Below are 27,126 nucleotides of genomic sequence, written 5' to 3'. Positions count from 1 at the left end.
CCCGCGCCTGCCAGCTAGCCCCGCCCCTTCTCGCGCTACCGGCAGCCATCGCGCTGGCGGGCGGGGCGGAGGTGGGAGCGGAGCCGGCTCCGCCTTGACGGGCTGTGCCCACAGCGTTCCTCATGCGCCGTCCGGGCTGTGCTAGGGGAACTAATGCTGCGCTTAACCCCGCCCTCCCTGCCGCTTAACAAGGCTTAATAGGGCTTATAGCGATGCTACATCACAGCTGATAAAGGAAGGAAAAAAACAATTGAGAAACAGAGCAGCACTACGTCAGTACCCAGAGACATCGCCCCAGGAGCAGCTCCGCACCGCCACCTTTGTGAAATCAACACACCACAGAGACATAAAGAATGCGATGAACGGGTTTTAATCAAGGACGGCCACCCTCACATCACATCTCCCAGCACGAATTCAGTCTTCCCACTGCCTAACATCACACACCCACACTGTCTGCAATGAGGATGGGAAGAGACGTGGCAGTATTAATGCTCGTATTATCTCCAAGACGCAAAGCATTAGTGGAGATGGTAGCACCCTTTTGTGTACTACACAGGTAGTGCTTGCTGCTTTTAGAAAGAGGGATTATAAATAACAGTATCTGAGTGTTAGGGGAGGAGAAAAATGTATACCAAGTGTTTCATAGAATTAATGCTTTCATACAGTGTTTCAATGCAGTAGAAGAGCAATGAATGACCAAAGGTTTCATTTTGCCCTGAAAGACAGTTGAAGCATATACATACACAACAGTTAGCTGTACATACATACTGAAATACACCTTTTAAAGACAAACAGCGACTTTAGTGTTTGATTCCCTTATAATACAGGCACAGACTTTTAGCTTCTCTGTCCCTTTATAGAACCTTAATGAGACTGTGCAATACTGGAGCAGTAGTCTAAAATATCCTGTATAGTGAATTCCATAGTAATTCCTGATCCAGGATAGCAGCGAGCTATCAGCCCTTCAAAGTGCTTGTACTGTCGTATGAACTCATCTTGCATTGAATGCCACACAACCTGCCAACGAAAGCAAATTTTAGCAAATGACAAATGGTACAATATACTAAATGTGAACTATAGGACACACTAGCTTATTCATTTATTCTCAGTTAAGGTGACATGAAAACTAAAGCTTGTCAAAAGCGAAGTTTAGTAAAGAGACTTACTGCATTAAAAACTCTCAAAGTTTTTTACCCATCAAATTCCTTAAAGATCACTGATATTTACATCACTCCTTCCAAGTGCATTACAAAATAGAAAAATAAAATAAAATGAGGTCACTCTTAAAGACATTGCTTCAAAGAAAGCAACCCAAACCAAACCTGCATTCATATTCACGCTCGAAAATGCTGTGAAGGCAACTTAACTCATCATTTACAGCTGTGAGAAAGTTTATGGAATGTAATAGAAGATCTGAATGATACACTACCAGAAAAAGTCTAGCTGAATTATGTTCTACTGCAGTGTACAAGCTAAATTTCATGCCAAGTAATGGTTCATTTAAATCTAGTTCTTTCTATTTCCATCTTACTTTGCAGAATAGAGATCATTCACTAATGTGTGCATTAGTGAATTAGTGAATTAGCTAAGGAATCGTAGAAGGATTTTCTTTCAGAAACCGACCATCTTACTTGAAACCAATCTCTTATGATGATCTTTCTGTGATTTTATTTATTAAAAACACACAAAGCACCACGAAACAGTCCAAAATTTAGGGTTTTTCAGAATTTTGCTGAAGCCAGGCACACCTCCCGCATACAAGAGATTTATAAGCCATGACTTAGTTTACCTGAAGTAAGTTCTCTTCTTCACAGAGATGTTTGTCTACCTTCTTGTAAAGATTATCCAATCCCTTCTTGACTTCTTTGCCAGGATACTCCTTTATAACTTTACGAAGCTCTTGTTTATTAAAAGCCAGTTGATAGCTCACTTCTTCTTCTCGTATACCTTGGGCCACACGAGCTTCAACACCTTCAAAAAAATGCTAACAAACAATAATAGTTTTAATGATTGTCATAAATACAAACTAATTAACTGCAAAAATGCTTGTCAAGCTGCACCTTCAACAAAAATGTGGGGAACGCACAACAGTTGTTCTTTTTAACAGAAGTTGTGCTCAGCCATAAACATTAAAGAACAGCACACCAATGCAGTACTCAGTAAGTAATAAGGTAAAACTGAAATTAATCATCAATAGAAGCAGTCAAGCTTACAGGTACCACCTTGTATCTAATACTGAACCAGTCTCAAACTCCTAAGCTAATGCGACCACAGCCTGAGTTAACATCGGACCTTTCAGATAAACTGGCAAAGCATTGGAAGTTTTCTACTTAAATCATAACAATACAAGAGCAATATTAGTTCATCATTGCCCTACTTTCTCAAGATTCCTCACCACGTAGATCAACATAATAAAAATGGAAAGAAATATGCTTATGAATGTGCATGCAGAACTGTAACAGCATTTGAAGCATTGCGTTGGCTCTGGACAAGATGGAATTAATTTTCTTCATAGAAGCCTACATGGTGCTGTGCTTTGGACTACTGTTGATAACACCACAGCATTCTGGCTACAGCTTAAGAGTGCTTGCACAGCAAGACTTTCCACACACATCCTGTCCTCCTCTTGCCTCCTCCATAGTAGTCTGGCAATGGGCAAGAAGCTGGGAGGGGACACAGCTGGGACAGCTGAGAAGCTGGCCTAAGTGTACTTTTTAGCATATAATGTAATACTCAGCAATAAAAAGTGCAGCTAGAGGAAGAGAAACTAATGCTTGTCCTCAAGTGTGGCTGTTGTTCAGAGAGAGGTCAGAACCCACAGAAAGTTAGAAGTGGTAACAAGAAGTGCAAACTAACCATATAAGAGAAAGTTGTATACGTACTTTAAATTTATGTAGGGTAGTAGATAGCTAGAATGAAGTATACTTACATTTAATTTCTCAAGAGGCTGTCCAAGCGAGTAGACTACGTAAGACTGAAGATGTTCGGTGTATTTCAGTTTGGCTTCTTTTTTCTCAGCTTCAAGACAAGAAATTTTCAACCGAGAAAGAGTTGCAAAAATATGATGGAAATTCTCCATCATCACCACATCTCTGGGTGTTTTCTGGCTTTCATTAGCTACTTTTTCAACTAAGAGATAAGGGAAACAAAATATTTAGAACTCCTAAAGCGCAACCAAATTCACAAAAAAATATAACTGATGAAAAGAAGAAAATATGGGATTTTATCACAGTGATACCATGTGTACGAATGATTGTCATAACAGTCACTAAATAAATATTCAAGGGCCTTCAAAAGAAGCATCAGATACGTGCAGGCTTTTACTTTTAACCCTCCCAAATAAAACAGAGCAGGTGTAAGAAATTCTACTTACTGACCCCTTACTGCATCTGCATGCAGGCAGGCCAAGGAGATGATAGTTAGAATGCAGATTAATGCAGAATTAATCTAAGAATGCAATTAAATCTCTATGCCCGCTCATCCATCATTTCACTGAGACTATGAAGTAGGAAGACCACCATGAATAATATTTATGGAACATACTGCTGTGCACCAAGGTATGAGTCAAGATCATCAATTCATTTCAGTTAGCTCACTGAAGCACCAATTAGAAGTCTGCTGCTGCTAATTTTGGTTGTCCCACATGGTATATTTGGGGATCCTTTGTGGTGGTGTTTTTTTTCTTTCCAATTTTTAATTCTACGTGAAGTACCAAATTTTTGACTTGTTTCAAAATTACTTGTGAATTAATTATCATGCTGCATTAAACATACCGCTTGCATTAACTTTGCATATCATTCTGATATTGTTTCATCCTCATTATTTATTTCTATCCTATACTCCCCCCATCATAATTACTTGTTGAAGTTCATGCTGTACATGTGTTTTTTCATGTGTTTTTTTCTAAGTCCAACTGAAATCCTTTTACATCTCTTTTAAAATGTACTTTCCTGAATTCTTCCTACAGTAGTAATTCTATCATCGTGTAGTTTGACTGTTAACGTCTGCCTAGTTTCATCACTTGAACAGTCAATTCTAAAGTACTGAATAGTTGGATGCAATCAATGTCTTTAAAATTCACTGTCCTATCAACTTCTACTGACTCTTTATGAACTGTAGTCCACTATACTGTGAAATGATGCATCTTCACAACCTCCTAATACGTTCAGAACTCCTGTGCTACAGTTTCCTCAAACACACTTCATTGCCAGAACTCTTCCCTCTTCCTCAGCCTCCCTCAGGAAATGAGGCAAGTCTCAGTGATTGGGAAGTACTACAGGCAGAGCTGTTTCAAAGGATGTACATAAATCATCATGGAGAGATCTCTCTGTTGTTTAAAAGGTTATGACAATTTTTCTGGAGTTTCACTTCTTTTACTTCGCCTTCAGCTTTTTCTTTTTTTCTTTTTTGTTAATAACAAGGAGAACAAGACTGTTCTGGTTTTCCAGGTCAGAGCTGGGAAAACAGGGAGGGACAGGAAAGATATTCTACTATGTCAGGAGGACCTCATCTGCTATGATATGGTCAAATTCATAGACAGAACACAAGGCTACATTAGGATTGAATGAAACAACACTGCACTGAGAAGCTGAACAGCATTAGAACCAAATGACAGGGATTCCACCCTGTCTCATCTCCTCATTTAAGCTACACTGGTGCAGAAAAGCCAGAAAACCACTTCAGACTGGGCCTGCAGTGTTGCTGTTATCTCCCCCCTCCTTCCTGAGTCCTTAACCACTTCCTCTGTCATAACCAAAAGTTACTTTACATATATGTGTTAAGGGAAATATCTATGGTTTGCTTTTAAAGATTTCATTTTATCAAAACATTTCACCTTGCTTCTATAAATTAGGCTTTTTCTTTTTTTCCACCTCAGTGCAATGTTGGTCACGTGGTTTACAATATAGTCTTAAAAATAAATTACCATTATCAATTAAACGGAGCAGAATATACCTACACAGGAGGAATGAATTTAATAAGTATTACCTAATGAGAAGACCTACCGCTGATAAAAACAGCTCTAATAAGTTTTATATATGCTTTGTCCAGATCTCCTCGTCGTTCTGCATTTTTGAAAATTGATTCAGCAAGGGCTGCAAACTCTTCAAATTCAGCAACAAATGGAAGGATCCCGACTTTACTTTTCTTTGAGATTTTTACTTCATCCATCTGCTTCATTTGATTGCTCTTGAATTGAAACACAGAAGTTATTCTCTACAGTACAGTTCCAGACCATATAATAACTAGTAATAGAAAAAAATAAACATACTGAAAAAGTAACATACGTTTAATCAGGGATATCATTTTAATATCATTTTATCTTTTAATTATTGTATCTACTGTTTTTTTTCTTTCCTTTTTGATCTTCACAAATTTGTTAAAAGTAAAAACTGTGAAGAAAGAAAAGTAAGTAAAATCTTCCCGTTTTATCTTCCTTTGCTTGCTTATTTAGCATTAAGAAAAAAAAATACCACAAAAAACAAATCCACAACTTATTCACCAGAAGCAATTAACAAATGATATCTAAGACTTCCATTCCACAACTTCATTTTTCAGCATCAACCCAGCAAATGATTCGTTTGGCCACAGAAAGCTTCTTTAATCTCCTGTTGAAATTTTATTTTTAAGTATAAGCTAAAAAAAAAATAATAATGACTTCCAAATACCTCAAGGATTCCTCTGACAATGAATGATCAGTGTTACCAGAATGGCCTGGAGTCAAATGACACAACAATAATAGCAAAAGCAACAGTCACACAAACAAGTATTTGTACTAAGGTTGCCTTATTAACAATAGCAAACTATTGTGGCAGAAGCTGGTAAATCTTTTGGTAGTAGGAGAGAAATCTTAATGTTTAACAAAACTGTGTTTTTTTAATGATAAAAATACCTGAATGCACGTAATAGATGCCTATTCAGCATATTATAAAGATTTTGATTTTCCCTTAAGTCCGTGAGGTTGTTTTGGATTGTTTTGGAATGTAAAGAAAAAGCCAGAGCACTATTAGTTTTATTCGATTGACTTTGGTAAAAGTTTCAAACAACTACAAAAGTCAGCCAGCTCACAGAACTGAAATGTTGAGGACAAGAGGTTGTACATCCTATAGATATACATCATCCTTCAGGTAAACTGGAATGGAAAGGGAAGAGGGAAACAACTGCCAATTACTTTTTTTTCAATAAAAAAAGTTTGGCCAATGTAACAGCAGTGAAGATACTCATTTTCACTTCAAATTAAAGCAGAAAGTCTTAACTATAAACAACTAAAATCAAATTAAATAAGAGCAGGCTTCCTAAAGTAGTATAATTATCTTTAATAGAAAAACTAAAGAACTTACAATGCATTTATCAAAGTTCCTTTTGACAGTCACCAAAACATTTCCGAGTGTTGTGCTGAGAAAGGAAGCTGGGTCCACATTCTGTGCAGTCCAGACGTGATGGCTCATCTTAACTAACATATAAAGGGAATTAAAGCTGTCAATCTTGTCTCCCAGCGCTATAAGATTGTTCAGCTCAGGTTCAATACAACGAAATATTTTTGTCATCATTTGTCGGATCATGTCCTTCCTAGGAAAAATACATAAGAAAAATATTACAGCTTACTGGATTATTTCAAGTGTTCTTTGATACATGTTTTTTGGATACATTTATTGCCTATAGCAATAAACGCAACCAGCATGTCCCACAATTTTCTGAAAGCTGCCTCACTGTAAGAATCAACAGTCATGGATATGAAATATTGCAACAAAATATGTTCTGTATGGAAGCGGCCACACACAAATTCAGAATTTTACTAAGCATATTTCATATATTATGGAATCTAGTATCAATTTGCAGTTATGTACTTATTTATTCTACTAAAGACAGAAACATTCCATGAACAAGATTTGTTTTTAATATTTGCTGACGTATTAAAGTGACTGCTCACAGATTTAGAGTTTACTATTCATTTCCACTAAAAGGGAACAATTTGTTATAGAATTTTATAATCTAAAGAAATTCACGCATAAGCTTATAAAAGAATAAATAGCATCAGCACATACTCAGATGATACTGGCTGTGGAACACCAGAAACGTAGGAACGAGATAAATTTCCTCCATCCATTTCCTCTGTTTCATTCTGTAAGAACAAGGAGTGTATATATATATATATATATATATATATATGTATGTATGTATGTATGTATATACATATATATACACACACACATATATATACACATACATACACACACACGCAGTTGAAAGTTTGTCTTAAATTCTACATACAACTGACAAGCATGTCTGATGAAAGCACTAAAATTATAAGCTTCCCCCACCCCAAGTAAATACAATGGTTGGCGTGGTTCTGGTATAAGATCTCCAGTATATACACTATATACAATTACTCCCCATTGCCTTCCTACATAATCTTATGAAAAGGCATGCTTACTCTGAACATATTGGGAAATAAGACCATGGCAAAAGAAACATGCCAGTTCTTTCTTAAATAACTGTTGTACTGTCAGCAAAAATCCAAATCCAAAGGTTGTTCTAGCTAGCAGAGAGAAACAAACTACTCATCACCCAGATCATTTAGTTGCCAGATAAATTCCAACGTTAACTTTTAAATGGGTCTCTTATGAGACTTGCTCAGTATTTTTAAGTTGTGCCACTGTAGAAAGAGTCATACCGTCGTTGTTCCTGAGATGCTCTGATGTTGCTGTAGTTTGAAAAACTTACTAATGAAGTCCTGTTCTGCCAGACACAGGGGCTCTAGTTCACTTAATACTTGCTCAAAAATCTAAAGAAATCAAATATTTTAATCAACACATTGACCAACTTAAACAGTTACAAATACTATGTTTAATTATTATTATTTTTTCAATCACTATTTTTTTACTATTTATCTTCGTTAAGTGTTAGAAGGCCAATTTTCACTTAACAAAAATACAAACAGCTCAGAGCTTTTATCTCTAAGAGTGTTGCCTGCACCTTAATGTTATTCCCCTTCCTATTTTAAATGGATGAGAGGGAATAATCAGTGCTTTCCCACAACTGAAAGTTTCTTAGCCTAAGGACACACTTTTGTGCTGTAGTGAATAGCTCAGAATCTTAACAGCAAGCAATAGGTTCTGCCACCGTTATTTTTTGTCTCTGTTTGCTAAGACAAAAAATAAAAGCCCCTTAGTGAAGAAAACAAGAAGGTAACAGTTACAGAAGGTAACTGTTCTATAGAGAAAGTTTGTATCTAACTGCTACAGAAAGTAATAGCAGGTCTTGCACTGAAATAAGAGTATTCATTGTGATTAGGCTTATTGGAAAATAAAGCACTATCTTGGAAATAACATTAATTAGTATGAGCTACTGAAGTTCTCAGGTGTTAGACATATTTCCAGTCTATAGTGTTTACTTAACACAATATTTCTCAATAAATATTTAAGGATTAAGACATAGAATAATTTACACAAGTAAATCCAATAGTAAATCTCTTTTGGAAATTCAGCTAAAAAGGTAATTGAAAAAATCACAATGTTTGCTCAATAGCTTGCAACTCTGTCTATACTAGCCACATTCACATTTTCCTAAAGGGTGAGAAAAAGTCATAATGTTTGTACAAGGCTGTTTTAAAGAAACTTGTGCTTAGTGCCAAAATGGAACAGAACTCCTGAACACTCATACTAAGAAAAAGTCAGAGAATCAGTTGAGTTCCAATTAGCTTAAAAATGCACACTGGCCCAGTTCAAAAAATATATACTTTCTTTTAAAATAATTGAGAAATACGTGGAACACAGTTCTAAAACACAGGTAAGCAGAATTCCTACGCAACATTTTTGCTTTACCTTATCAAATTTTGTTCTATCAGCCACATCAAGATCAGAAGCAGACATGTTTCCCATATCCAACAGTGAGGATGACTGAGACCTACGATTTCCTGAACTCTGAACAGAGAGTTTATTTAGGCTAGAAGTGGATCCAGTTAATTTTCCAGAGCTTCCATGAAGACCTGTTAAATAGAGAAACCATGAAAGAGGGATGAAAAGCTAGAATAAAACTCTCAAGAACAGGTTCATTACCAAATGTAGGACTACTAGCAACTCTTGATCTTGTAGGGTAAAAATCAAACAACTCACTTCATTCTAGGCTGAAAATGCTCTTCCTGTAAGTTAGTTATTTTCTCATTAAGTGAAATACTTCAGTAAGTTTCAAAGTTTTCTACAATTTAGATCTCTAATCCCACATTGTAAATTATGAAAGAGGTTTAAAAGGATCTCTCTGAAAGGTATAGAAGTCAAATACAGGAATACCGGGGTATTGTTCTTGAAAGGTGGGAAGCAAAGATCAAAATCAAAGATCAGTTATGATCTTTGTGAATGTGTACTTTGGTGAAAGCTGCCATAAGAATAATAATTTATTCAAAAGAGGTAAAAAAATAAAAATCAAAAGTTTTATAGACACTTTCCACTTTTAACTTGATCTTTTTTTGGCTGCATAGCTATTTTGCCTGATCTACAATCCCAGATCAACTTCGCTGTTACTCTGATGTTACTTCCATCCCTGTGAGCAAAATTAGTGTTCAGATGTTTCTCCCTGATATTTTATGGCTTTTCCTTACATGGAAATGAGGTGCATTTTTCTGTTGATGTTTGAAGTTTTCTGAAATGCTGAAACAGGATGAAGAAAGCCAGTAACAAAGCAAAACAAACAAATAACAAACACAAAACCACAAGAAGTCATCAACATTTGACCCAAATGTAAACTTCTCATACCTCAACCATAAAATCTTGACGACAATCCTGCACATTTCATTTAATTGCTATATTAGCTTCCTGACATGACTTTCCTGGTCTAGGGGCAATATACAAGTCCAATGTATTCAATAGAAGCTGAAAGAGTTGGAAACTAAGACAATGTCTTCAGCACAAATGCTTCTTTTACCAGCATGGGAAAAGTAAGAGACATTGTCTTTACGTGCAACACTTGTCTTTCTATCTTGGGCAATCTTGGCTGTCCTTAATTATTTGCCTTGCAAAAACAATGACTCTGCTAATGCTTATTTCATTCTGAACAGAACGCTTTAGCATTAGGTAGGTTTCCCATGATGCAGCACTACATCTTTACATTGACACACATGCACTGACAATACCAACTAATGTGACTAGTCATACTCACTCTCAGTTTCCTGTTTGACAGCACTTTCTTTTCGAGGCAGTGTAGCTGGGATGGATTAGGTTGCAAGCATCAAAGACAAAGACAAGTTAAAATGCAGTTTGCACAAACCATGCACAAGATGCAAGTTAAGCTCTAACTGGAAAGAAACATGCAAAGAACTATAAGCAGCAAGTAACTACATGGCAAACACATTTAGTTGGAGAGGTACTATCCTACAAATTGAGATAATCTAAGCTACATGGAAAACAGTACATTTTATTTATTGAACTTTTTCCTATACAGTGTATTAAGTTCTCCCAGATTGAGAAGTTCATTGAATTAGAGATTTATAAGAGTAAATATTGCAAGAGACTCAGTTTTCAAGATCAGTGATCATAATGATACCGGACAAAGAAATTTAAATGCATTTACATGGTTTTATACTGAGTCAGAAATAATTTACCACCTCTTCAATTAAAAAATAAATAAAATAAGAACAGAAACACAGTACTGCAAAAACCATTTGTATATGTAGTAGGTCTAGTTAACCACTTCTGTTGTTAGCAAATCTGGATGCTTACATTAGGAATACATCTCTGTATTCATGCCGCATCAAAAACTGATGACTTCAAATTTGAAGAGGATGAAAACAGTATATTTGTATTAAAAATTACAAGTTTTTGTTTGTTTGTTTGTTTTTTCCTGATTTATGCCAAATGAAGCTGTTTCCTCAAGTGAAATTCAAGAGGAAATTAACAGTAAACAGGCACTGCAAAAATTTCCTTACAGCTGCAGAGTACAAAGAGAATCCCTAACCAGTAAAAGGCATTTGCATACATACACTAAAAGCAGTATGTGGTATTAGGAATATTTTGATGAGGATGGATCCCCAGAATGGAGCAGCCAACAGAACCTACTGTGACAGAATGAGAAAATACTTCTAAATGCAACAAACATGTCTTAAATAACAGATGTTCTCAAGTAGCCAACACCAATGACAATTTTAATGTTAAACTCAAAGTTAATTCCAGTCTAGTTTTTAAATCTTGGGCTTGGGGCAGTTTTTGAATAAAGAAGTGTAGGTTACATATATTTAGCGTATGCATATGCCATGCATTTGTCCCTTTTCTTCATAATCCCCAGCTTCCAAATGCATGGGACAATATGACAGAACATGAAGAACCTACAGGCAAAGATCAGGCCCAGGACAATCAGAGACATCATACTAGCTTCTGAGAAGCCACATAACGTAAACATATGACAATAATAGCACACTTTCCCCACACTTGATTTTGTGGTATTTAGGTATCAAAGTCACGGCTTCATCACAAAAATAAAATAATTAATTAAAAAAAAGACTATTTGAGACAAGTGTGAATGCTCATGACTCGGATTTCTTTTTTTCGCCATAAAAATGCAGACAAAGAACCCTGCACTAGCACAGAATGCCAGAATTCTCCCAGCATCCCCGCTGCGTTTGAGGCATTCCAAGAGCAGTGCTATTCCCAAAGCACACACACCAAAAAAAAGCAGGAACACACACCAACATAGCTTGGAAACAGGTCATCCTCAGTGTCTGGGTACAACTGCAGCATTATAGACCTACACTATTTTCTTACAAGTTTGCTAATAAGAAGTGATATCTATTGAATTAATGCATAACTAGTAGCACTGTAATCATTATCTCCACATGGAATACTTTGTAATTACACATCATTATAAGCTGTTACAAACTAAATACATAACTTGATATTTAAATTAAGTGAAACCGTATTCATATAACGGCTTTTAAAAACACTGATAATTTGCTTTTCCATCTTTGCAAGTGATACCAATAAAAGCATCATTAGTTCTGAGGAGTGAAGTTTTTTCTAATACACTATCAAATTAGCTTGTTGCCCCAAGTAAATGGCCTCTGCTATCCATTTTAATGGCACAATTTCCATACACAGCATTAGAATCTGGGGGGCAGTTCTCACTTCTAGCTTTGGCTTTGTGATTGGTGCCTACCAGTTTTCACAGGACTGCACAATTGGGCCAAGTTTTCTATGTGAGTCAGTCTCCAGCAAAACTCAAGCAGACAGCTTTGTATGACTGAAAACGTAACACTACAAAAGAAATCAAGCCAAGAGAACTGGTAAAAATATCCTTTGCTATTTTCTTCTTAGACTATTCTGTGCAAAGTTCAAATGTGCTTGAAATTTGCACATACACATAACAGAAGCCTTCTCAAGTGCAGCTCTTGCACTGCTGAATTGAAGGACCCCTTCCTCCAAAATGCCAGATCACAACATTTACAGACATCAGGAATATAACTGCTACAAAAACCATTTCATCACAAACACAGATCACAAATGAAGTGCTAAGATATAATGTTTTAAAAATCAATTTATATTGGGTTTTATTTATAAAAGTGTTCAGTCCGTCCAGTTAGACAGATTTCCAGGCTTTAGGAATTTAACTGTTCTGACAGTGAGACATGGCACCACTTGTCCTCCATGTCCAGACACCCCTAGTCCTCCATGTCCAACACCTTGCCAAGACTAATCCTTCCAGCTACCCTTCCCTCTTACTCAAAGTCTCACCACTATCCCACTTCCTTACTCTCATTACTTTTCCCTATTTTCCAACATCCACACAACCCAAGATAGGCCTGAAATAACTTTTTAGTTCAAGCTGCACCTCATTTTTGAATTCAGAGTTTGGAAACAGGCAAACTGTGACATATCTGAATATCTTCAACATATTGAACCTGTGCATTTGAAAATACAATACAGTCAATTTATATATATTTCTATACTGTTGTTGCTACTTATTCAGTTTTGCTTCGCTTCCATGCTCATACTAGACATTTTACTTTATGAGGAACACATACTCCTTCAAATAGGAAGACCTACAAGTTAATAAGTATAATATCTAGTTTTTGACACATAGCAAATCTCACACAAGTTTGCTCATGTAGAATCAGCATTAAAAACAGCTTCTTCAAGTCTGAAGTCTTAATAAAAGAAGAATAGCAGAAGAAACATACAGAAACACATGTGCTGCTCAGCCTTTCTTTAACTCCAAGAGCTGATTTTCCAAATTTGTTACCGTAATAAAATAGGATAGTTACAATACTAAAATTAAGTGATAATTTATAAAAATCTTGAGTGTAAATTTAAAATCTGAGAAATATCACATCCTTCCAACTTGCCCAATTTCAGAATAATTCTGTTGTAATTCTTTGGCCTTTGGGAAGGTAGAAATACCATCAATCTTGTTTTTCACCCAACTTCCACCTTGCAAAAAGTAAACAATTTTAGACCACTATAAAATTGTCCCAAGATGCTCCAATGAGTATTTTCTAAGTAAATAATAAAAATCAAAGAAAGATATACGCCTTCCTAGAAGCTTACCAAACTTCTTTCCTTCTTTGGTTGTGCCTGTCATCTTGATCTTGGCAACTTCAAAGAAATCTTTTATTTCCCTTTCATATAGACGTGATAAATAATCCATGTAATTCTTAAATGAAAAATGTAAAGTTAGTTAACAGGAATACTCACTTGTTTTGATTACAATTAAATAGATCTTAAAATAAAACAAAACAGCAGGACAGCGTAAGTTCTACTGAATAACTATGAACTGTTTTGGACTGTACAGATGTATGTAATACAGCCCCAGAAACCACTATTGCACCTCTGCAAGGAAACATATATAGTGTGATACATACAGATAGTATTACAGATGGAACAGCATTATGGAATTTAATTCAAGAACAGAATGGGGGGGAAATTCAGCTCCATTGTTCACAGTCTCAGTGTAGGATGCCACTCCTAAACATCCTCCATTGTCCTTCTTAATTACACCTTCAGCACAAAAACAAAAGATCTGAACAACTTCAGGATGCACAAGCTTTGTGAGCTTACTATAAGACTGAAAGAATTCCAAATTCAAGTTTGTAACACTGCCAAAGGAAGTTAAGGAACAACCTTCCCCCGACCTCTAAACACTTTTTTCCACTTCATCTCAGCTTTACGCAAGACAGTCAACAATTACATACACAAAGCCAAAACGTCCCTATTTGACCTACTTTACAAAAGCCCTCTGAAGTTTTTGATAGTCAAATGAAATTAAGAGAATAAAGCCTGTTGAGATCAAAATGTCATAAAGGTGAACAAGCACATCAACATGAAAATAGCTTAACTATTTATCTTACTAGATTATAAAATGGTAAATTGGCTTTACACAAGGGTTAATGTCAAATGACACTTCAGAACAGGCACAACATCTTAGGAAAAAAAACAAATACAGAATACTGTCATACAACAACTATCGAACAGAACATTTCTTATTCCAAAGAGAAACAAAAGAACAGTGAATTTAGCATGAAAGAATATTAACAGAGCATGCACATAGTCACAGATAATTCTTTTAAATTTCAAAACAGTCTACCGTGTAAATTCTGTAGCATTAACAAGCACTTCACATACCTTTGTTAACCCTTCATATTTTCCATAATCTGTGTTCTTGAGCCACTCCATGAGTTTTGCATAGCGAAGCAAATCTCTGTGAAATGGATGGTGATTGGGTAGTGTCAACTCAACAGAGTGCTGGGCAAGAGTAGAACTCTGATCGTGACCCTTGAATAAGATAAAGAATTAAAACAATTCTAGAAGCACAATACAGATATACTACACAGGTTCAAAAACTTGAGAAAAGACAGCATACCTTTCAGAGAAACAGAAAAAGGCCAAAGTATTAGGGCTGCTCTGAAGAAATGCCTCCTATTTATTCTCTTGGCCAGTAACATCAGAGGCAGTGTCAGTGGTATGACTGTAGAAGCTGAACCACCCTGTCAATATTCTATTATACATTGTTGCCATGTGACAAATGGCAGTAAAGGGGCAGTCTGACAAAATGGCATTTGACATGGAAGTGCATATGAAGCAAAGGTGTGCCACAGAATTCCTCCATCTGGAAAAAATAACACCCACTGACATTCCTAGATGCTTGCTGAACGTTTATACAGACCTAACAGTGAATATGAACACAGTGAAAGTAGTGAGTGGTGTATTTCAGCAGTATTGACAGCAACAGCAGGTCACCTCCACTGGTGAAAGAGCATTACATGCAGGCTCTTGTACGTCACTGCAGAGAACACATAGCAAATGATGGTGTCTGTTTTGAAAACTAGTGTTTTGTAGCTGAGAACTTGCTCTTTGTATCTGCTGTAGTTTTCATAGAAATAAATAGAAGGCGCTAGTTTTGGAATGAGCTACGTATCTTGCATAGAAAAACTGTCATCAGACTCAGACTGAAAAGATGCCAAAAATAACACATACACTGAGTGCAGCAGGTAATGCACCTTAACAAGCTTGTTTTTTGCAAGGCTCTTGCTGTTTACAACTTTGCACTAAGTGCAATACAGAAGGGCTTTTGTGGGTTTTTTTGGCACAAGAATTCAAGGTACACCTTAGTGGAGATTTAGTGACAAGCATTCAGTTGTTTTTGAAACAAAAAATATTACATTATTTAAGAATTACAAAAATAAAATCACAACAATCCTGTAGTTACTTCTTAAAAGTCTTTTTCCATATCCAAAAATATTTTCCAGGTTAAACCAATTTAGTTGTATCTCAAAAGCTTCAGCTGACATACATTCCATCACTCTCTCTGAAGCACACACACATTTTCAGTACACATTTATGAGTTAAGCAGTTTATGACATGCAGTATAAATCAATCTCTTTAACAGCAAGCTACTAAGTTTATACTCCTTTTTGCTGGTGTGCTTCCTGAAAAACAATACCTCTCAAATGAAGATCACTTTATATTTCTTGAACAATCTAAAATTTGGCTTGTTCAAGCTGTCATTTGCTTGAACTCACAAGATTGCTGGACAATTCAAGAAGCAAGACACCACAGCTGTACATTCTGCTACACAGCTCAACCAGATATAGAGGTAACTGTGACACCAGAGTTAAAGGAACAGAGGGCTCAATGTCAAAATGTTGTTCTGAAAACAATCCTGTAGCTAGGCTCCAGCAAAAAGCTAAATTCATGAAGCGTAATTACTGCAATATATGATTTCAAGCTGGAATCCTGCATTAGCCACACAGTTACTGAATATATACCACGAGTGATCACAACAGTCATACTTTCTACTGTGATCACTTCTGGGCATGCAAGTAACAAGTATTTTCAACAGATCTTCAGTAAACTTTTATGAAAACTTGATACAGAACAAGTATACAATTCTCACTCCTATCCTCTGGTGTGCAACAGCATGTGTTTTAATTTTCCAGTTCTTTATAGTTAATGATAATCTACCTGATGGTTTTCTCGACTCCCTTTGTTAAATCAGAACAAGTACATACTTCCAGTACAATCTGTAAGTCAGTAGGATGAACAGTGAGTATATACTACAAATCTATATTATACAAGTTTATACCAAAGAAGTTTGTACTTCTAAACTGTCATACTTAGGCCAGAATGTCCCTGGAACTGCTTCTTCATCTTTGTTCTAAAACAAAGCATGTCTTGCTGGTATTAGCAGCTGCTTAGACGTCTGCACATCTTCATTTTCCATTTTGATTTGCTACCTTTGTCTTATTTACATTTTTCCTTTAGTACTTTTATTTTTTTTTAATAAACATTCTAACCAAATAATACAACTCTTCATAAGCTAAACTGTTCTGCTTAGATGTTTCAAAACCATGGCACTGAGAAATAGTTACAGTCTGTTCATCAGATTAACAGAACAATATTATTTTAATGAAGATAAAAAAACTGTTACATCTGCAACACTTGAATAAAAACCTCTGAACAAGGTATACAATTCTTTTTTCCTCTTCAAAAAGCTTAATTCAGAGGCTCATCTATCACAGTTCACTATTCCAGCCTAATCTTGCAGTAATTTTTTTAACTGCTGATTAATGCTTGATTAGCAACAACTTTACAGAGCGTAAGTTTATACAGAAGACAATATGAGGTCAAAGTTAGTACCAGAATTAAAAACATACATTTCTTACAACTGTGAGTTTGCAATGTTACTCATTCTTAATAGCGCTGGTAATCTCTTTGACAGTAGTTGTTCACCTCATATGCACAGTATTACACTGAAAAATAATCTTTTACTATTTAAGTAAAAAAAGTAATCTTTTACTATTTTTTAATAACAAAATCCTTGGTGCAGAACATCAGAAAAAGACATTCTGTTGAAAAGCTGCTTTCATTTGCAAATCTAAGATTCAGATTTCAGTTGTGATTACCTTTACATTGGATAATTTCTACTTGATCATCATTTAAAGGCCAGGACAGATGGCCTGCACTCAGCTTTTCAAAATACAACAAGTCATGGGAGAAATGTACTTTCTTATGAATAGAGCTAAAGATAAAAAAAATTAACATGCTACAGAACTCTAATTTCCCTGCAGAAGAAAACGTAGGAAACACTTTTCTACCATTAAAAGAAAAACAGACTTGTACTCTCAAATGCCATTTTCTATGCAATTTCCCAGTATAACTCTATTCCATCTCCTGCATGCAGACTAATAAACAAAAAGCAAAAGCTCAGTTGCATTAATATGTAGAAGAACTGAGGTAAGGTCTTGTTTACAAATATTACTGTTTCACACCACTGTACAGTTATACACATACTACGATTTTCTGAATGTAAATGTGTCTATGCAAACTTTGGAGATCAGAGGAATGTTTATCTAACGAGAAAATAAACAATGCTGATAAAAGCACTGGAACTGAGAGAGGATGCAAGTCTGATATTCTGTGATCAATAAGGATTCCTTATTGTAAATACAAAGACACAGCTGCTAGTTGGGTAAGTCAAGCTCAAAAAAATTAGTTGGAGAAGCTTGTATGAAGGCCGGTGTACTCACTGGAACTGAAAGATAGGAAGACTTGTGATAGAGTTGAAGGAAGGTCTGAGTAAACTAATTGGAGATAACAAACAAAAACAAACAATAAAGCAATAAAAAGATTGAAAAAGATAGAGAAGAAGAAAAAGATTGGAAACAAACCTCAAGACACTGATCTATGAATATCTTAAGTAAAGGCTCAAAAAATCAGGGTTTAAGCATTACCTTCCTTCTTTTTTAGCCCTTGAAATTCAGAGAGCAAGAACTCTGATCTCTACAGCCTCTATGATCCATGAAACTTAACATTTTTTTTTTCAATTAGTCAAGCCTTAAAGTTAAAATAAATACTTATATTTGACACAAATTGCTTAACTAAGACACCAAATCCACTACAGGGAATTATTTTTGTAAGAGACTTGTGTAGTCCCTATAAGTTTGACTTGTTTAGTAATACCTCTGTCCAAAGTACCTACAAATCCATTCAGTTGCTGGTTAGGATCACAAAACAAAAAACACCCAATTTTAGGTTGTGTTCCTTTTCAGGAGAAGTTCAGGATTGAAAATTTTATATAGAACAATAAGAAATAATACCTGCTGAACAAATACGCTGTTCAAATGGCTGGCAAGTCTCCGTGCAAATTGCTCACGCAAGTCACTAAATCGCTGCTGTTGCTGTTTGACTGCATGAAGCATATCATGCCCTAAAAACAAGAAGAATTCACAGAGTACAAACATATAGTAACGTACTGTATTTGGGAACCAGAAGGACAAAAGGTCACAATCCCTTCTGGGTGTGGAAACAACATCTGAGACTGGTTGGAAAAGCACAGAGAATAAAAGCACTACCACAGTAAATTCTGTGTTAGCTTGTAGTCTGTCAAAAACATTACCTGGACGAAGAGCTACATTCATACACTGCAGAAGGGCATCTGCTGCATTAGTGCAGGCCTCAATGCCTCGAGAAGATGTCAGATCCCCTTCCTGAAGGGCCTTTATATGACCTTTAGCCAAATCCATGTGATTCTAAAAAGTAATAGATTTCCTTAAGAGAAAAGCAGGTTACATCTTGCTATTCTGCTAAACCAAGAACGATAAATACAATTCCTCTATTATAAAATCTTAATGAAGTGAGTGCAATAATAAAGCAGAAAAAAATAAACCGATGTTAACTTAAAGAACATTCACGTACAGATGTCAGAGAGGGTAGCAACTTAAAAGAAATCTATACCAAATGTGAACAGACACAGTAAACACCATAAAAATACTTACCACTAAGAACTCTATCTCTGACAGTAGCTTCACATTATTTGTGTTGCTGAGATGGATTAGATGATTACTTTCGGAAATTTGATCCATTTGCTCTTTTACACTCTGAAGCATTTCTTCATAACTGCTTAATTTTAACTCAATTTGGTCAACTTCCTTTAGAGCTTCATCCAGTAACTTCATCAAGATATTCACCTGTTTCTCTGAGGCCATAATTGACTGGATATTTGCCTGTACAGAACATTATACTGTAAGATTTTGAGACATTTTTGCACGTCAAAAGAATTTTGATATCCTCTTCTATCTACACCTATGGACACAAACATGAATGTCTGTTCTCCTTGAACTTCCACCTTCATGAAAGCTATATACAGAGTGTATCCCTTTTATCTTCTCTACTAGTTATGTGAAAGTTTGCAATTTACTTCAGAAGTTCTGGAAGGTGAATAATAACATACAGGATATAGTTCTGCTTAGGAGAAAATGAATATTTAAATATGAAGCAAAATGTTAGCTACCTTTTCAGAAAACACTACATAGTCAGTATCAACGAAAACAGTTTGTCATGCCAACATGCTTTACATCAGAAGAAATGTTTACCCCATCTAGAACTTGCAGCTCTCTAGACAACTTCTCTGCAAAGGCTTCAGCATTAGAGATAGCGTATTCACACCCTTCCATCATTATTTCAATATCCTGTTCTTCTCTTGCATTTAATTCCTGGTATTCATCCACTGCCTCTTCATCACCTCCTGCCACACTTTGATTTTCTCCACTTGGAACTGATTCTTGCGTAGAGGAGGAAAGTAAAACACGTTACCAAAAGCAGAAAGTCAAAAGCATTTCAAGCACACTGACGTACATTCAACTATATTTAAATAAACGAATGTATCAGATCACTTTCATAACAAGCATCTGCTACCTACAGACACCTTTTTCAAGTCTTCCAGGGTTTCATTAAGATTTCCAGAACTGGTTCTCAATAGCAGTGTTTTTCAAATTATGCAACATAAGTGAAATACAAATAGTCAGCTTCCTTTACTGCATGTATAAAAGGGCACAGAGTCTCTGTTCATTCACTTCTCATGCTGGTAATCAACATCAGAATACATAATAGCATTATTCTAGAATTGCTAGCAGAAGACTGCTAGAAATCTGACTCTTTTGGTAGACTGAACATAAGGAAATATACTGAAGTTAAATACATCTTTAGCATCAAGACAAGCTGCACAGCAGGAAAAGCAGTACTGAAGTAAGCGGAAGTTGCATAATGGTGCCTTTGAAGAAAAAAGTTCTTGTGGCAGCATTTAATTCAAACAGTCACCTAATGACTGAAAAATGATGTATACAATGTTAACGTAGTCTAGGCAGAAACTATGTAGGCAACCTGAAGCACCTCTTATTTCTGCTAACTTCATAAGCTACTTAAAGCCCTGTTTTCAAAGAGAGTAAGAGAAAAAGCATGTTATTCAAGAAAAGAATGCTTACATAGCAGAATAAAGAAAAAGGTGTTACGCACCTTCTGCGACTTTAGGCAGTTCTGGAGTATTAAAAGGTATGGAAAAGCAGAGGGAAAGGAAGCAAAGAATGTTAGCTAGGCAAAGCACGAACAGTGTGTATATTTCTAAGTGGCAGTAAGTTCAAATGGCTTAATATCACAAGAACTTGAAGAGGTAGAGGCCAGCTATGAAAAATTTTAGCATGCAACTTAAGTATCACTTTTTAATGCATTTTTATAATTCAGGGAAAGTTAGAACTGGAAGAAAAGAAGATTTTTTACACGCTTACAACTATCAAGCCTCACAGGTTGATTTGATTCTGTTCAGAAAGATGATGTCTTAGAAATACAATAAACTCATCAATATTAGGATTTCATTAATCAAGTATTTTGACCCAGTTAACAGATTTATGGTGTCTAGTTTTCTGTTGGAAAATTTGTTATCTAGTCTTCTTGCTCATGTTAAAACTTCAAAACTATAAGGGAATAAAATTGAATAGGAAAGAAACAAGGGTTAGAATTTTATTTTAATTATTATTATGTTTTTAGTACATCCACTTCATATTAGTAATTATTATAATTTGCATCTAACATGCAGATATCGAAGAAACTGTATAAATTTACCTTCCAAAAGTTGTGAACTAACATTAATAAAGTCAATTTTTTTTCTAAGGTATCTCTGGTTGAGCTTCCAGATACATGAAATGAAAGTGTTCTTTTCCACTGCGCTGCTTGCAACCCATTTGTATACTTTGTCAAAATGCAAATCAAATTCCGGATTCTCCTGCAAAAGACAAGATATGTTACAGACCCAACAAACAAAATTCTCTGAGCTGCAGAGATTGTTTCTTCATTTCATTACTGAGATAGGATAAAATGAAACTACACACATGCCAACCTTGAGCTGATATACCAATACTGGCACCCTCACGTGCCTTAATGAACGAAACAAACCCCAAATACAAGTAATAAATATAGTATATTCTCAAGAAAGATGAAGTAACAATAATACAATACAGAGATTCATGAGAGTTTAAAGAAACATTTGACAGCATTGCCTGCTCAGAAACACTGTCTTCAAAATGATTAAGTGCCTTGTGTTAGCCTCCTGATACCAGAAAGGGTAGCTGGAATTACTGACAACACAAAACATAACTCAAGGAGACTTAGGGAGGAGGCAAGGGGAGAAGCCTATCAACACATCAGGACTATACACTTTCCACAAGCCTCCAGCCTCATGATTTAGAAGCTTTAAGAGCTCACCTGCAAACATACATACTGCTCATTAAAAACATTTCTGTGTTCTTGTAGCTCAGTATCAACAACAGCAAGGTGGTTATAATTTAAGGGACAACTAAGAATGGAATAGTAGATTACATAAGGCATGAGGCAGAAAAAAAGAAGAGTATTGATTCTTAGCATAAACACTGTACAGACACTGAGAGACCACTGTAATAAACCAAGCAGATGTTTGGAGTATTGCTGTTGGGGCATATCTAGACTTACCCAGTTTAACAGGGTTATATTATTGAGAAGCCTGGAAGAAAATGCAGGTATAATAACCACAGGAATACATGATCTTAAACCCAAACAAATACGTTATTAAACTAAGCTTCAGAGCAATTGGTTTCAGGGAAGTTAACGTTGACTTGGAACCAAAAGGCTGTTCTGAGCCAAGCGCTAACCCCAAAAAAAGAGTTACACATACTTTAACAGCATCTTTGGCATCAACAACAGCGAGGTCTCGAAGTGCCCACGCAGTCTGACGTTTGTAGAAATCTCCCTTGTCAGACTTTTTTACCTTTACCACGTTTACTTGCACCGGTCGTTCTGTTGTCACTGTTAAGTGAAGTACAAGAGTCATTTCAAAATGCAGAAAGCAACATCCATTTCTGCTGTATTTTAAATTTCAAATACAATTATTTGTAGGGGAGTTCAGTTCCTGTGCCTTTCCAGAGCCCCCTGCCTTGAATTCTAATCAGCATTCTTTGGTGCACCTTATTTACACTGATCAGCCTAGAAGTCTACCAGGTGTCCCTTCTGAGCACAAAATAAAGCCTGCTTCAAAAGCTCATTAGTCTCACATAAATAACTGTTAATTTTTCATTACAAATTCCATGGAGATCTAGGAGTAAAAGTACAAAGCTTTCCTTCTTGCTTAATAGAAGCAATAATACAAGCGTAAGCAACAATTGATTTTCTCCATTAGAAATGGGGCACTATTCATAAAGGGCAAGAATTATTGCTGTAATGTGTTGTAAATAAAACTAAGAAAAACGCAACTGAATAAAAAAGGCAAAGACACGCAATACAGTGCAGTATTGCAACATACCTGTGGCACACAAAAAGCAGTTTCTCTTCTTTTTGCCTGCTTTGCACACGTTCACAATGCTCAGTAGGCGTTCATCATTGGGAGTGAAAATATCCCTCTGTAAAGCATGCTTGATTGCAGTCATTTTCTCTCAACTGAAATATTTTATGAAGTCAGAACATATTCAGGCACATATAACACACCTAGTGCAACATGCCTCTTCAACTTCAGAGACGGAGCTTTAGGATTCTTTGTTTTGTTTTTAATGTTTTGCAAAGACCTACTTCAGTGCTCCTGCCAGAACATACTACTAAATGAAACAGGCGGTTCTTAATCCCCTTTATCCTCACATAAGGGCCTATCAATTGTTACAGCAATGCAGAATAAAGTGCATCATTATAGCTGGTAGAAAGTCCCCTTTGAATTCCTACTTCAGAACCAACAAGCCTATGACCTTTGACTAGTTTGCTACCTTTTCTTTGGTATATGGACAGAACTCAGAAATAGAAAACACTTTGGTTTTTATTTACGGTGTCCCTCAATCTGGCAAGGAAGCAAAAGGATATTTCACAAAGAGAAAAAGAAATCAAGTACATATACGTAGGAAAGAAGAGATTCCTTCCAGCAATCAGCTGGATACCTCAAACCTTATACTACAACCAAATGCTAAAAAAAAATGACTTCTGCTGAAAGGTACCAAACAGACACCGCTTACTCATTCTCACAGCCTGTGGCAATGAATGTAGGAGAGTGTACAAGGAGATGAAGGGGTGCCATTTACACTCTCCTGTGCAGCAGCGGATATGGCTTAAGATTAGTGACACAGTCACATACAAAATCAGACATGCTGCCCACACAAAATGCACTGCCACTCACAGTCCTAACAATACCGGGAAGTTTGCTCTGTAGTTTTTCTCCTTATTAAGAACAAGGCTTTCAGCTGATGTGCGGCACACAGCGAGGCAGAAAGAGAGAGATGGGGAGAGGAAGAAAGTGACACTAGAGGCTGTTCAAAGGGTTCACTCCCATTCCTTGTCCCACCACACGAATGAGTGTTGCAAAAACAGCAATGTGAAAAAGGAAAATGATTAGAAGAAGGAGACATAGGAAAAGCAAGCTGTTCAGATGTGTGGGACGCATCAACAGCTTTTGGCTAGTTGCTTTTTTTCTTTTCCACTTTAAAATCAGAATGTTCACTAGTAGCTCCAATTTTCTTTGGCAGTGACTTGAAGTATGCATGCAACACAATCAGAAGAAAGCATCTGCTCTTCTAGCAAATTTGTTTATGACACTTAACTAACCATGCACTAAAGAATGAAAACCTGAGAAAGACATAAAACTGTGAGAGACCTCAGTATAACCAGGTGGTTCTCCAGCAAAGCACGCTCTGAATCCCAAAAGTCTAAAGAATCTGAGGGAGAAGGAAAATACACTTTTTAGGAACTTACTTATTATTAAGGAATTAATACTATTCATCTGATTCAGAACAGGTCCTCTCATTGCAGAGAATGCTCCAGGTAGAGTAAGATGGGCAACACAAACGTGTTTCAATGCCTTTATTTAAAAAGAGTTCCAATATAGCTTGCAACCTAAAATTCTAGCGTGCTAAGAACACGAACAACACACACTGCATGCTGCAGTTACATTTGAGGTTGTTTTTCTCTTGGAGGTGCACGGGTTGCACTCTCTAACAAACATGCAGCAAACGAAAAAGGGTTCCCTTGGAAATTGGAACAGAAAAGGCACTGACTTTACTGCCTACAGTCTTTTGTGTCCCACCACATCACTCAGCTTAGGGAAACTGGCAGTTTTAAAGATCACTAACCAAAACTTTGAGTAAACAGAAGCCAGCGTACCAAGCTGGAACCAGTACTGCCAAGTACTTGCCACAACATTTGAACCAACGCTGTTCACGACACCCCTATGCCACTGAAATACTTTTGTTAGTTGTCAGCCAACAGTGTTCCTACATTCCTTCCATCAAGCTCCAGTTCAAGCTTCTGTTTCCAAGTTGTATCAGGTTGTGCTTTCCTGACTGTCATGGTTTCCTGACTGTCATGACACTGACTCATCAGCAGGAGCCCAAATACGAACACACTAAGTGTTGACAATCTCATGTGCTTAAGAATCGCCACCTTTTCTTCCCGATTTAGGATTTTCCCTCCTGTTCTAAAGCACAGATCGCTGCAGCACACTCTGTTTCAGCACTGACACCCACGACGTGCTCTGACATACAGCCCAACCTTTGCTGCAAGCTTAACCCCGAATCACCACTGCCAAAACCTTCACATCGAGCTGGGATGAAGTACAATCACATTCTTTATACACGAGTACCGCTGTCCCATAGGAACACGGAACTGAGCCGGAGATAAAGCTGCTTCCTCAAAACAACGCTCTAGGATGACTGTAAACCAAGCTAGTTCCTATGAAACCCCCTTAGACAGCGCTGTGTCTTTCTCTCGTCAGTGACGGTACAAACAAGGCCAAACAAGACGTGACATCTGTCAGACACAAAATCGCGCCAGGCCCCGACACTCCCCGCCCCGCCACCGCTCCCCGCGGGCCGCAGGCACGGCCGAGCCGACGAGAGAGACAAGGCCCCGCGAGGAGCGCCCCGAGCACGCAACGCGAGGTGGGGAAAACACGGGGTACGCCGGTACCGCCTCGCTCTCACCGCAGCGCCGTAGCTCACCGGAACGGCCGAGGCGACCGAACGGCACCGCACCGCCCGCTGCAGCCCCGATCTCACCTTCACTTCCGCCCACGTGACCACGCAGCGCCCCCTACCGGCGTAACGACCGCAAAGGCCGCGGAAAGGGCGCAGGAGGGGGAGGGAGGGAGGGAGGAGCGAGCACAGAGGGGCGCGGCAGGGCGCGGCAGGCCGCGCTGTCTGAGGCGTAGAATCGCATCATTAAGGTTGGGGAAGGTCTCTCAGATGGAGTTCAACCAATGCTGTGGTGTGCACTCCTGGGGAACCATTTACTTCTAGATGTACATGAAGACATACGGCACGCAAATGAGCACAGATGATCGTGGTCATCCAGCTCCACCAAGTGCTGTGGGAAAGGTCTGCAGAGCTGATTTCAAACAGCAGCTCCTGCTGCTAGCGGGATGGCCTCGAGTAGTTCCCACGTGCATGTGAGCTGGCCACAGGGTAGGGGAATTTGGTCTTGTGTTAACGTCTTTGTATCCCTTCCAGAACTGAAATGTCTTTCTTTACACAGTTTTGAATTGTTACTGTAGTTTTATCTACAGTACTTGTCAAATGCATAACAGTCAGTGTAAGAGCACCAAAAGGAAGTATAGGCAGGAATTAGATTGAAAACTTTGCCTCTAAAATGGCATTAAGCCCAGACAGTATAGGACAGGTATAATGTAATTGAAAGCAATTTGAAGGGGAAGGAAAGGCTCCTCTGAGCTTCTATTGCCTTAGGATCAGCAAGAGAAAAGGGAAGTTGGATTGCAGATGCAGTGGGATATTCATTGCAAGTGTTTTATTTATACTCTGCTTGTTGCATTCACTTCCAAACAGTGAGTCTCCCCAAAGAGAAGCCAGCGGATTTCTTTGAAAAGCCTGAGCTGCCTGTTTTCATTTATAAATCTCCAGCCAGAGTGAGAGGAGGTAAGCCCTCATGTCATTTTATAGCTCCTTTGTTAATGTTTGCACCACATGAGAAAGTTCTATACCAAAGTAAGGAAAAACTTCTTTCCTTTGAGGGTGACAGTACAGGAAAGTGTTACTCAGGGAGGCTGTGGAGTCTCCTCCTCTGAAGATATTCAAAACCCACCTGAATGCTTCCCTGTACAACCTACTGTGGGGACTAGTTGGACTGGATGATCTCCAGAGGTCCCTTCCAACCTCTACAATTATGTGATTCTGTCATTAGTGCCAGCTCATGTTCTATAGCACTCCTGGGACTTCCTCCTCAGCTGCAGATCTCCTCTCAGCCCCTAGAAGCAGATCAAAACGCTCACACCTGTCAATAGCACAACTGCGGGTGTAGGAGGGGAACAGTCATTGTCTGCTAAAGTTATAGCTGTTAATGTCACTCAATATAACTTCTT

At 37.4% G+C, this 27,126-nt stretch overlaps 1 protein-coding gene across 14 annotated transcripts; it reads right to left on the bottom strand.

Annotated features, from left to right (window-relative positions):
- Positions 1 to 354: 354 nt before the first annotated feature.
- On the bottom strand, positions 355 to 25,853 carry EXOC1 (exocyst complex component 1). Of its 14 annotated transcripts, XM_072335405.1 has the most exons (22): positions 25,736 to 25,821; positions 24,412 to 24,472; positions 23,083 to 23,216; positions 22,459 to 22,589; positions 21,375 to 21,534; positions 20,772 to 20,792; positions 19,853 to 20,040; positions 19,256 to 19,483; positions 18,877 to 19,009; positions 18,578 to 18,687; positions 18,008 to 18,061; positions 14,604 to 14,753; positions 13,530 to 13,635; positions 10,153 to 10,197; positions 8,823 to 8,986; positions 7,673 to 7,783; positions 7,044 to 7,120; positions 6,339 to 6,567; positions 5,004 to 5,187; positions 2,930 to 3,129; positions 1,790 to 1,984; positions 355 to 1,017 (listed from the first exon to the last, which is right to left on the bottom strand). In XM_072335405.1, the coding sequence occupies exons 3-22, from the start codon at positions 23,204 to 23,206 to the stop codon at positions 865 to 867; spliced, it is 2,763 nt and encodes a 920-aa protein (XP_072191506.1). In that variant the 5' UTR covers positions 23,207 to 23,216; positions 24,412 to 24,472; positions 25,736 to 25,821; the 3' UTR covers positions 355 to 864. The 14 variants fall into 14 exon arrangements, with proteins under 14 accessions (XP_072191506.1, XP_072191504.1, XP_072191508.1 ...); XM_072335403.1 differs by lacking the exon at positions 24,412 to 24,472 and having other exon boundaries at positions 25,754 to 25,853; XM_072335407.1 differs by lacking the exon at positions 24,412 to 24,472 and having other exon boundaries at positions 25,811 to 25,845.
- Positions 25,854 to 27,126: the final 1,273 nt, after the last annotated feature.

Source organism: Excalfactoria chinensis, chromosome 4 (assembly GCF_039878825.1).
Source record: "Excalfactoria chinensis isolate bCotChi1 chromosome 4, bCotChi1.hap2, whole genome shotgun sequence".
Classification (NCBI taxonomy): domain Eukaryota; kingdom Metazoa; phylum Chordata; class Aves; order Galliformes; family Phasianidae; genus Excalfactoria; species Excalfactoria chinensis.
The sequence above is the reverse complement of the archived record's forward strand: the minus strand, read 5'-3'. Positions and strand labels throughout refer to the sequence as shown.

Excerpts from the sequence above, each read along its gene's own strand:
- EXOC1 (XM_072335403.1), bottom strand. The coding sequence starts at position 23,206 with ATGACTGCAATCAAGCATGCTTTACAGAGGGATATTTTCACTCCCAAT. Across the intron at positions 14,754-18,007 it reads CTTCCTATCTTTCAGTTCCA|GGTCACGATCAGAGTTCTAC; the intron begins GTGAGTACACCG and ends ATCTTATTCAAG. Across the intron at positions 3,130-5,003 it reads TAGAGCTGTTTTTATCAGCG|TTGAAAAAGTAGCTAATGAA; the intron begins GTAGGTCTTCTC and ends CTTATCTCTTAG.